This window comes from Orcinus orca, chromosome 1 (assembly GCF_937001465.1).
Source record: "Orcinus orca chromosome 1, mOrcOrc1.1, whole genome shotgun sequence".
Classification (NCBI taxonomy): Eukaryota; Metazoa; Chordata; class Mammalia; order Artiodactyla; family Delphinidae; genus Orcinus; species Orcinus orca.
The window spans coordinates 166,863,270-166,875,997 of record NC_064559.1 but is presented as its reverse complement, the minus strand read 5'-3'; the positions used below and the strand labels follow the sequence as shown (position 1 = coordinate 166,875,997).

The 12,728-nt window shown below is 41.2% G+C and overlaps 1 protein-coding gene across 1 annotated transcript in view; it reads left to right on the top strand.

Annotated features, from left to right (window-relative positions):
• Window positions 1-5,706, top strand: part of LEXM (lymphocyte expansion molecule) — a 28,063-nt gene extending 22,357 nt beyond the window's left edge. The window contains 1 exon segment of the mRNA XM_033435575.2: window positions 2,519-5,706. Within this exon segment, the coding sequence (XP_033291466.1) occupies window positions 2,519-2,591 (73 nt within the window). The 3' untranslated portion in view covers window positions 2,592-5,706.
• Window positions 5,707-12,728: the final 7,022 nt, after the last annotated feature.

Below are 12,728 nucleotides of genomic sequence, written 5' to 3'. Positions count from 1 at the left end.
ATGGCAGAAGAGAACCAGACAGACAGCAGTTCTGTCCCAGAGTGGCTCCCACATTTCTGGGGAAGGCACTCAACCCCTGTTCTACAGTTACAGGGTAGTGTGAGAAGGATGAGGGCAGGAGGGGCCTGGGACTTTTCTATGTCCAGAATGCTCTCCCCACTCTTTTACCCACAGCGTTCTGGAGGGTGAGACCAGGAGAGAAGGCCCTTTGAACCCAGGAAGGCTAAGGCACAGATAGCCTTCACCATGGCCAGTCTTCCTGTCCTCGCCCCACCTGCTCACACCCGGTCACTCCCCTTGTACCTCCTGGGCCTCTGTGCATGCTGCTTTGGTGGGAGATTTGGAAGTTTGAACAGGAAAGGGGGACTCTTAGGAAATTCAGCACAGAGTCCCCCTTCCCCAGGGTTCCAAGCTGTGTTCTTTCCACAAGTGTTCACTTCTTTCAGGGAGGAGAAAAATTAGGACAAAGGAAAGAGCATGAACAAAGGAAAGGAAGCCAAAAAGCTCAGGACCTGTCCGGAAAACCCTAGATGGTTCGATTCGGATGATGTATGGAGTGTGTAAAGGGGAATCGCAGAGAATAAGGCAGGTGAGATTGGTTAGGTCAGTCCTTAGAGGGCTTGATTGTGAAGCTAAGCTGCTCAGACTTTATCTGACCTGTGAGAAGCCACAGAAGGATTTTTGTAAAAGTTAGATTTATAATAGTAAAAATTACAGCCAGTAAAATTCACCCTTTTTAGGTATATAGCTCTATGAGATTTTTTTTCCTGTTCTGTGAGTTTTGACAAATGTATATAGTCATGTAATTAAGCACCCAAACAAGCAGGATAAAGGATATTACCATCACCCCTAAAAGTTTCCTCGTGCCATTTGTAGGCCCCAGCCCCTGGCAACCACTGATGTGATTACCAGCCCTATAGTTTTGCCTTTTCCAGAATGTCATATAAATGGAATCATGCCATATGTAGAATCTTGTTTCTTTCATTTTGCATGGTGTTCTTGAGATTCATCCATACTGTTGCTTATATTAGCAGTTTGTTCCTTTTTAATGCTGACTTGTGTTCTCTTGAATGGATATACCACAGTTTGTCCACTTTCAAGGAGAGGGCCATTTGGGTTGTTTCCAGTCTGGGCAATTTTGAATAAAGCTGCTATAAGCAGTCCCATATAGGTCTTCATGTAGACATATGCTTTTGTTCTTCTTTGGGAAATATCTAGAGTAGGATTTCTAGGTCACTTGATAAATGTATGTGTAACTTTATAAGAAACTGCCCAACTATTTTCTGAAAAGGTTGTATTCCCACTAACAATGTATGTGGGTCTAATTGCTTTACATCCTTGTCAACATTTGGTATTATAAGGCTTTTTTTCCTTCCAAATTTAACCATCCTAATAGGGGTATTTCCTTGTGGTTTGAATTTGCATTTCTCTAACAACAAGATGTTGGGCATTTTTTCATGTACCTCCTCCATATCTCTTCTTTTGCACATTTTAAAAAACGGTTACTTGTTTTCTTCTATTAAGTGTTGAGAGTCCTTTATATATTCCAGGCATACATCCTTTATCAGACATGTATTGTGCAAATATTTTCTTCCGGACCCTCAAAAGGGTTTAAATGGGAAGTAACTCTTGTGTTTTAAAGCCGTACTCTGTGGCATTGTTGGGTAGGGGAGTGGGATGGGGCCGGATGGAGACAAGGAGGCCGACTTAGTGTCAGGTGAGAGCTGAGGCTCTGAGCCAGGCCAGGGGCAGTGGGCTGGGGAGGACTGAAGAGCAGAAGGCACGGAGACCCACCGGATGATCATAAAGGCCTCTTTGGCCCTGTAAGCCCGCCCTCCTGCCTGCCTTCCTTTGACAGATATTTGTGGACACCACCTTTCAAGCACCTGAAACAGTCTAGGCATAGGGGAAATATCAATAAAGACATCAAAGTCCTGTCTTCATCAAGTTTACGTCTTGGTGGGAAAGACAGACAATGAACAAACACATACATGTGTGCACCATAATGGCTTGTATATGCTGTTGGACACACAAAGCAAGGGGTTCTTATAAAATGCCACCTTCCAAATGGCTTCTGAGATGAAACCAGAGAGAGTCCTCATGGGTTCCACCCTTAGGAAAGAATCTGAGCAATGGGAGGGATGTTAGACTGTGGTCAGGGGCTCTGGGCTGGAATTCTGGTCATCAGGGTGACCTCAGACAAGTTCCCTCCTTTTTGTGACCCTCAGTCTCCCTATTGGGATGGTCTTTTAGGTGCTAGGATTTTGTATTTGAAGTTCTTACAAACCGGTTTGGGGGCTCTGATGAGCCAAAGTAGGTGCATAGCAGAGGAATTTCCTCCTTAGAACCAGGCTGTTTTGTTGGAAAAGCTCTAGAGGTTATCAATTTTGGCCTCTCAACTAACATAGGATCCCCTAGGAAGCACCCTGTTCATCCCCTGTGGGTGCCCCTCCAGGGATGGGGGGCTCAATCTCTTCCAAGGGACCAGTTCCATTTTCTCTTTCTCTGTCTTTTAAAGGGAAAGAATCACACCTTTTCCTAGGGGGAAGTGCTCTCCAACTGTGGATTACAATTCAGATCCTATTCCTTAAAGTCGCACATGAAGGACAGCCTGCAGTGACCGGAGGACCCAAAGGCCTGAAGACAGATCTGGGGATGGGAGGGTAGGAGTGGGAATGGGGGGTCTTGGAGAAAGGACACATGGGAATGCCTGGAAGAGGGGAGAGGTGTGGTGGGATCACTTTTGCTGGAGATGTCTACCGGGAGGTCATGATGTCTGCTGGGCCAGATATCTTTTGATACGAGAGATCAATTATCCTGAGATTTGGCTACTGACATGAACATGGGAGCCAGACAGCAGATGGACTAAAGGGGTAGAATGTGGTTGACACTCTTGGAACCCCTTTTATTCTAAAGCCAAAGTCCTTGGATCCCTGATCAGTAAAACCCGAAGAGAGTTGGGAGAGTGGAGCATATGTCCTAAGGTGGCTGTAGGCCCTCTCTGGGAATACTCCATCTCCATCCCAGGATGCTCCTGGAAGCTCAGCAGGGCCAAATGCCATGAGGAGGCTGCTGACCTCCAGGAATCATGCAGCCATTGGGAACAAACAGTTCCACTCCCAAAGTCAGAACTCGTGGGCACACCAGTCTAGCCCAGAGGTGGGTCTGTGCGGGTTGGTCACAATGTCCTGAGCTTCTGCCCTCACTGTTTTTGGACAGTGAGAGATTGGGTGGGATGGCAGGAGTGTGTTGTCTTTAGAAAAGAGGAGACAGACTCACAACCTCAGCCACAAAACTCACATAATGATAAAAAATACTTCAAACAATCTTAAGAGCATGAGTGCCTTACAGAAGTTACTTCGTCACTCATGTCAAAATGACTGTTTTGGGAGAAGTAAAACTGAATTTATTCACAGGCATGTTGTCTATCGAAAAAAAGATACTACTGAATCCTCAAAAAGGTTGATAAGCCAAACTAGGTGCAAGTAGGTCTAATAAGTCTGCAACGTTTCAGGAAATAAGATCAAATACCCAAATCAAATATTGCTATACACTAGCAATAAACAACCAAAAACTGAAAATGCCATATATAATAGCATCAAAACTATCAAATACTTAGGTATAAATTTGACAAAAGAGGTATAAGACTTGTACAGTGAAAACTATAAAATTTCTCTCTGCTGAGAGAAATTAAAGAAGACCTAAATAAAGGGAGAGATATACCATAATCATGGATCAAAAGACTCAATGTTGTTAAGATGCCAATTCCCTCAAATTCAATTATAGATTCAATACCAATCAAAATCCTAGTAATTTTTTTTATTATTACTTTTTTTATACAGCAAGTTCTTATTAGTCATCAATTTTATACCCATCAGTGTATACATGTCAATCCCAATCACCCAATTCAGCACACCACCATCCCCACCCTCCTGGCGTTATCCCCCTTTGGTGTCCATATGTTTGTTCTCTACATCTGTGTCTCAACTTCTGCCCTGCAAACTGGTTCATCTGTACCATTTTTCTAGGTTCCACATATATGCGTTAATATACGATATTTGTTTTTCTCTTTCTGACTTACTTCACTCTGTATGACAGTCTCTAGATCCATCCACGTCTCAACAAATGACTCAATTTCGTTCCTTTTTATGGCTGAGTAATATTCCATTGTATATATGTACCACATCTTCCTTATCCATTTGTCTGTCGATGGGCATTTAGGTTGCTTCCATGACCTGGTTATTGTAAATAGTGCTGCAACGAACATTGGGGTGCATGTGTCTCTTTGAATTATGGTTTTCTCTGGGTATATGCCCAGTAGTGGGATTGCTGGGTCATATGGTAGTTCTATTTTTAGTTTTTTAAAGAAGCTCCATACTGTTCTCCATAGTGGCTGTATCAATTCACATTCCCACCAACAGTGCAAGAGGGTTCCCTTTTCTCCACACCCTCTCCAGCATTTGTTGTTTGTAGATTTTCTGATGATGCCCATTCTAACTGATGTGAGGTGATACCTCATTGTAGTTTTGATTTGCATTTCTCTAATAAATAGTGATGTTGAGCAGCTTTTCATGTTCTTCTTGGCCATCTGTATGTCTCCTTTGGAGAAATGTCTATTTAGGTCTTCTGCCCATTTTTGGATTGGGTTGTTTGTTTCTTTAATATTGAACTGCATGAGCTGTTTATATATTTTGGAGATAAATCCTTTGTCCGTTGACTCGTTTGCCGATACTTTCTCCCATTCTGAAGGTTGTCTTTTTGTCTTGTTTATGGTTTCCTTTGCTGTGCAAAAGCGTTTAAGTTTCATTAGGTCCCATTTGTTTATTTTTGTTTTTATTTCCATTACTCTAGGAGGTGGATCAAAAAAGATCTTGCTGTGATTTATGTCAAAGAGTGTTTTTGCTATGTTTTCCTCTAAGAGTTTTATAGTGTCCAGTCTTACATTTAGGTCTTGAATCCATTTTGAGTTTATTTTTGTGTATGGTGTTAGGGAGTGTTCTAATTTCATTCTTTTACATGTAGCTGTCCAGTTTTTCCAGCACCACTTATTTAAGAGACTGTCTCTTCTCCACTGTATATCTTTGCCTCCTTTGTCATAGATTAGTTGACCATAAGTGCATGGGTTTATCTCTGGGCTTTCTATCTTGTTCCATTGATCTATGTTTCTGCTTTTGTGCCAGTACCATATTGTCTTGATTACTATAGCTTTGTAGTATAGTCTGAAGTCAGGGAGTTTGATTCCTCCAGCTCCGTTTTTTTTCCCTCAAGACTGTTTTGGCTATTCGGGGTCTTTTGTGTCTCCATACAAATTTTAAGGTTTTTGGTTCTAGTTCCATAAAAAATGACATTGGTAATTTAATAGGAATTGCATTGAATCTGTAGATTGCTTTGGGTAGTAGAGTCATTTCCACAATATTGATTCATCCAATCCAAGAACATGGTTTATCTCTCCATCTGTTGGTATCATCTTTAATTTCTTTCATCAGTGTCTTATAGTTTTCTGCATACAGGTCTTTGTCTCCCTAGGTAGGTTTATTCCTAGGTATTTTATTCTTTTCCTTGCAATGGTAAATAGAAGTGTTTCCTTAATTTCTCTTTCAGATTTTTCATCATTAGTGTATAGGAATGCAAGAGATCTCTGTGCATTAATTTTGTATCCTGCAACTTTACCAAATTCATTGATTAGCTCTAGTAGTTTTCTGGTGGCATTTTTAGGATTCTCTATGTATAGCATCATGTCATCTGCAAACAGTGACAGTTTTACTTCTTCTTTTCCAATTTGTATTCCTTTTATTTCTTTTTCTTCTCTGATTTTCGTGGCTAGGACTTCCAAGACTATGTTGAATAATAGTCGTGAGAGTGGACATCCTTGTATTGTTCCTGATCTTAGAGGAAATGCTTTCAGTTTTTCACCATTGAGAACGATGTTTGCTGTTGGTTTGTCGTATATGGCCTTTATCATGTTGAGGTAGGCTCCCTCTATGCCCAATTTCTGGAGAGTTTTTATCATAAATGTATGTTGAATTTTGTCAAAAGCTTTTTCTGCATTTATTGAGATGATCATATGGTTTTTATTCTTCAAGTTGTTAATATGGTGTATCACATTGATTGATTTGTGTATATTGAAGAATCCTTGCATCCCTGGGATAAATCCACCTTGATCATGGTGTATGATCCATTTAATGTGTTGTTGGATTCTGTTTGCTAGTATTTTGTTTAGGATTTTTGCATCTATGTTCATCAGTGATATTGGTCTGTAATTTTCTTTTTTTGTAGTATCTTTGTCTGGTTTTGGTATCAGGGTGATGGTGGCCTCATAGAATGAGTTTGGGAGTGTTCCTTCCTCTGCAATTTTTGGGAAGAGTTTGAGAAGGATGGGTGTTAGCTCTTCTCTAAATGTTTGATAGAATTCACCTGTGAAGCCATCTGGTCCTGGACTTTTGTTTGTTGGAAGATTTATTTATTTATTTATTTATTTTGCGGTATGTAGGGCTCTCACTGTTGTGGCCTCTCCCATTGTGGAGCACAGGCTCCGGACACGCAGGCTTAGCAGCCATGGCTCACGGGCCCAGCCACTCCACGGCATGTGGGATCTTCCCGGACCGGGGCATGAACCCGTGTCCCCTGTATCGGCAGGCGGACTCTCAACCACTGCACCATCAGGGAAGCCCCTGTTGGAAGATTTTTAATCACAGGTTCAATTTCATTACTTTGATTGGTCTGTTCATATTTTCTATTTCTTCCTGGTTCAGTCTTGGAAGGTTATACCTTTCTGAGAATTTGTCCATTTCTTCCAGGTTGTCCATTTTATTGGCATAGAGTCACTTGTAGTAGTCTCTTAGGATGCTTTGTATTTCTGCACTGTCTGTTGTAACTTCTCCTTTTTCATTTCTAATTTTATTGATTTGAGTCCTCTCCCTCTTTTTCTTGATGAGTCTGGCTAATGGTTTATCAATTTCGTTTATCTTTTCAAAGAACCAGCTTTTAGTTTTATTTATCTTTGCTATTGTTTCCTTTGTTTCTATTTCATTTATTTCTGCTCTGATCTTTATGATTTCTTTCCTTCTGCTAACTTTGGGTTTTCTTTGTTCTTCTTTCTCTAGTTCCTTTAGGTGTAAGGTTAGATTGTTTATTTGAGATATTTCTTGTTTCTTGAGGTAGGCTTGTATAGCTATAAACTTCCCTCTTAGAACTGCTTTTGCTGCATCCCATAGGTTTTGGATCGTCGTGTTTTCATTGTCATTTATCTCTAGGTATTTTTTGATTTCCTCTTTGTTTTCTTCAGTGATCTCTTGGTTATTTAGTAACATATTGTTTAACCTCCATGTGTTTGTGTTTTTTACATTTTTCCCCCCTGTAATTCATTTCTAATGTCATAGCATTGTGGTCAGAAAAGATGCTTGATATGATTTCAATTTTCTTAAATTTACTGAAGCTTGATTTTGTGACCCAAGATGTGATCTATCCTGGAGAATGTTCCGTGCGCACTTGAGAAGAAAGTGTAATCTGCTGTTTTTGGATGGCATGCCCAATAAATATCAATTAAATCTATCTGGTCTATTGTGTCATTTAAAGCTTCTGTTTCCTTATTTATTTTCATTTTGGATGATATGTCCTTTGGTGTAAGTGAGGTGTTAAAGTCCCCCACTATTTTTGTGTTACTGTCAATTTCCTCTTTTATAGCTGTTAGCAGTTGCCTTATGTATTGAGGTGATCCTATGTTGGGTGCATATATATTTACAATTGTTATATCTTCTTCTTGGATTGATCCCTTGATCATTATGTAGTGTCCTTCCTTGTCTCTTGTAGCATTCTTTATTTTAAAGTCTATTTTATCTGATATGAGTATAGCTACTCCAGCTTTCTTTTGATTTCCATTTGCATGGAATATCTTTTTCCATCCCCTCACTTTCAGTCTGTATGTGTCCCTAGGTCTGAAGTGGGTCTCTTGTGGACAGCATATATATGGGTCTTGTTTCTGTATCCATTCAGCAAGCCTGTCTCTTTTGGTTGGAACATTTCATCCATTCACGTTTAAGGTAATTATCGATATGTATGTTCCTATGACCATTTTCTTAATTTTCTTGGGTTTGTTTTTGTAGGTTCTTTTCTTCTCTTGTGTTTCCCACTTATAGAAGTTCCTTTAGCATTTGTTGTACAGCTGGTTTTGTGGTGCTGAATTCTCTTAACTTTTGCTTGTCTGTAAAGCTTTTGATTTCTCCATCGAATCTGAATGAAATCCTTGTTGGGTAGAGTAATCTTGGTTGTAGCTTCTTCCCTTTCATCACTTTAAGTATATCATGCCACTCCCTTCTGTCTTGTAGAGTTTCTGCTGAGAAATCAGCTGTTAACCTTATGGGAGTTCCCTTGTATATTATTTGTTGTTTTTCCCTTGCTGCTTTCAATAATTTTTCTTTGTCTTTAATTTTTTGCCAATTTGATTACTATGTGTCTCAGTGTGTTCTCCTTGGGTTTATCCTGTATGGGACTCGCTGCGCTTCCTGGACTTGGGTGGCTATATCCTTTCCCATGTTAGGGAAGTTTTCAACTATAATCTCTTCAAATATTTTCTCGGGTCCTTTCTTTCTCTCTTCTTCTTCTGGGACCCCTATATTGCGACTGTTGTTGCGTTTAATGTTGTCCCAGAGGTCTCTTAGGCTGTCTTCATTTCTTTTCATTCTTTTTTCTTTATTCTGTTCCACAGTAGTGAATTCCACCATCCTGTCTTCCAGGTCACTTATCCGTTCTTCTGCCTTAGTTATTCTGCTATTGATTTCTTCTAGTGTAGTTTTCATTTCAGTTATTGTATTGCTCATCTCTGTTTGGTTGTTCTTTAATTCTTCTAGGTCTTTGTTAAACATTTCTTGCATCTTCTCGATCTTTACCTCCATTCTTTTTCCAAGGACCTGGATCAGCTTCACTATCATTATTCTGAATTCTTTTTCTGGAAGGTTGCCTATCTCCACTTCATTTAGTTGTTTTTCTGGGGTTTTATCTTGTTCCTTCATCTGGTACATAGCCCTCTGCCTTTTCATCTTGTCTATCTTTCTGTGAATGTGGTTTCTGTTCCACAGGCTTCAGGATTGTAGTTCTTGCTTCTGCTGTCTGCCCTCTGGTGGATGAGGCTATCTAAGAGGCTTGTGCAAGTTTCCTGATGGGAGGGACTGGTGGTGGGTAGAGCTGACTGTTGCTCTGGTGGGCAGAGCTCAGTAAAACTTTAATCCTCTTGACTGTTGATGGGTGGGGCTGGGTTCCCTCCCTGTTGGTTGTTTGGCCTGAGGCAACCCAACACTGGAGCCTACCTGGGCTCTTTGGTGGGGCTAATGGCAGACTCTGGGAGGGCTCACACCAAGGAGTACTTCCCAGAACTTCTGCTGCCAGTGTCCTTGTCCCCACGGTGAGAAACAGCCACCCCCTGCCTCTGCAGGAGACCCTCCAACACTAGCAGGTAGGTCTGGTTCAGTCTCCCCTGGGGTCACTGCTCCTTCCCCTGGGTCCTGATGCGCACACTACTTTGTGTGTGCCCTCCAAGAGTGGAGTCTCTGTTTCCCCCAGTCCTGTCGAAGTCCTGCAATCAAATCCCACTAGCCTTCAAAGTCTGATTCTCTAGGAATTCCTCTTACCGTTGCCGGACCCCCAGATTCGGAGGCCTTACGTGGGGCTCAAAACCTTCACTCCAGTGGGTGGACTTCTGTGGTATAAGTGTTTTCCAGTCCATGAGTCACCCACCCAGCAGTTATGGGATTTGATTTTACTGTGATTGTGCCCCTCCTACCGTCTCATTGTGACTTCTCGTTTGTCTTTGGAAGTGGGGTATCTTTTTTGGTGAGTTCCAGTGTCTTCCTGTCGATGATTGTCCAGCAGCTAGTTATGATTCTGGTGTTTTCACAAGAGGGAGTGAGAGCTCGTCCTGCTACTCCACCATCTTGGTTCAGGCCCTTGACATTGTGGCTTTATTATCAATAACCTTTTGATTTGTTCACTGTCGTACACATTTCCTTTTTATCTTAGTAGAGAAATTTCTGAAAATTATTAGAAATAGCCAAATTTTAGTATTTTTCTATTTTTATGTAACAATCTACCTTGATTTTGCTCATCCAAAACAATAATTCATCTTATTTGACTCAGTCCTGTGGAATCACTCATTTTCTCAACATTCAGTTCAACCTTTTACCCACTTGCCAATGCCTCTTTCCTACACTCCTTCTTGCTCTCATCCTGTCTTCCTAAAAACTTACTCCTAAGTATTTTATTAACAAGGAGGCATAATTGATGAAAAACAACTTAATGTTTTCCTTTCTGAAATTATTTGCATTTTAACCCTTATATTAACAAGATGGGACTCTAATGGAGGAGTTGTAGGCATCCATCAGAAGGTTGGAGCAGACCCCTATAAGCAAATCCTATAAAGTGGTGTTTATTCTTCTTATTTTAAGGATTTGGGGGTATTACCCGCTCTGTTTACTCATCAGTTAAGCTGCAAATATGCTTGATATACCTCAAGTCCTTCATATGAGTCAAGGTGGCAAAACAGAGAGTTCGCAATTTCAGGCAGAGATTACCTGTTGTAATGCTGGGACGCCTAGCACAGTGCCAAGCCTACAACGAATGCACAGCTATCTGTTGTTTAACTGGTCAACCAAGATTGATTCAGGCTGTGGTCATTGATCCCTAGATTGCTGACTTTATTTGCTTTTACTGCCAATCCCTGCAATTCTGTTATAGATTATATGCAGGAGATGGTTGTGAGCTCTGTTCATGGTTCCTTCATCTATAGAAGAACGAATGGTCTTACAAAATCAGGAACATGCTTAATCAGGCATGATCAATTATTAACTCCATTTCCAGCCCCTCTCCCCACCCTTGAGGATGTGGGTGGTGGTGGCAGGGGCTGAAATCATGGCTTGGCCTTTCTGGTGACCAGCCCCCATCCAAGAGCAATCCAGGTGCTCACCCAGAGTCACCTCATTAGAACAAAAGACACCCCATTACCCAGGAAATTCCAAGAGATTTAGGAGTTCAGTGTCAGGAACCAGGAGTATCTATCTATCAGCTATCTATCTATCTATCATCTATCATCTATCTATATCTCTATCTATAGATAGATATACATTTATATCTATATTTATTTATATTATCTTACAGTGCCCCATTTTTTTTTTTTTCTTTATCATTCCCTTGGATCTGCCCCCTAGGGAAACCCACAGGGAGGAGTATGATGGGCAGAGCAGTATTCAGCTATTTCTGGGTTCCTTGGCTCAACTATCTTCAAACCATCTGTCATCAGCAGTTCAGGCTGCTATAATAAATTACCACAGATTGCATGGCTTGTACAACAATTTATTTTGCATGGTTCTGGAGGCTGGGAAGTCCAAGATCAAGGTGCTGGAAGATCTGATGAAAGCCCTCTTCCTGGTCTGCAGATGGGCATCTTGTATCCTCACAAAGAGGGCTAGCTGTTTCATTTCTCTTCTTAGGACACCACTCCTATCATGAGGGTAATTACCCTCATGGCCTAATTACCTCCCAAAAGCCCCACCTCCCAATTCCATAACACTGTCAACATATGAATTTCAGGTCACAAACAGTCCATAGCATCAAAATACCACCTCCTAGAAATCAACAAAGCCTCCCCATCTTTCACAACCTGCAATGACTACAGCGGTCCCACAGGATGAAACCTGTAGGCCATCTTAACACCAGGACATAGCTAGAAAACGTTTTTGAAACACATCTACATTTAACGTGTGTAGTGTGTGTACGTGTGTGTGTGTGTGCATGCGTGCGTGATTTTTCTTATATAAGCCAAGTTTGGAGAACCAGCTGTTGCAACTCTGGCATGAATGTTGGTGTCTGGACACTGCCCACAGTGCCCACAGGGTCTGGTGGGGCAAGACGGTTCCCTTGCAGAAGGAACTGCTTTGGGTCAAAGCAGAACCCTCTGCTGATCCCTAGTGGCTTCCTTTCTGAGCTGAGTTCACGAAGAGATTCCCGACTCCCCACTATGTGTGGGGCTCAGCGAAGGGTCTCATTTCACTGTTTCTAGACCTGGAACTACGGTCTTAACTAGCTCGGGGTGAGGCTCTTGAAGCATTTTGATGTTTTAAGGCTAATGAGTCTGCATCCTTGTTTAACTCGTTAATGGCCTCAATGTGGCCTCCAAGCAAATCACTTGACCTTTCCTGAGCTTCACTTTCCTCATCTGTAAAATGGGGATAAAAACTGACCTGCTTTTGTTACAGGACTGTGAGGATTAAAGAAGATATTGTATGTTGCATGCTATTCAAATGTAAGGTGATATTTCAGGTTTCAACTACAAAATCTGTTTTGAGGACATTAAAGATTTCTCCTCCTTTAAGGAGAATTTACAAATCCTGATTTGTGAAACTGAACAATTGGAAAAAGAATTTCCTAAGGGGTTCCTCTCAAACAACTTTAGGATGGGACCCTGACATCACATATATTTTAGGAAAATATCCATCATGAATATCTATGCATTTGCATAAAATTTTATGGCACTAAACTCAACCCGTGTGTCTCTGTTCATTTAAGCCTGACGACCTCTAACAATTAGGGTGAGCTAAATTGCTCTAACAATTAGTCCTGAACACGCAGTGACTCAACTACAGTGAAAGTTTATTTCCTGTTTCCAGACCAGGCCTAAGTTCAGGTTGGGGGGCAGTTCTCCATACAGTGATTCAGGCACCTAGCTCCTTCCCCTTGTGACT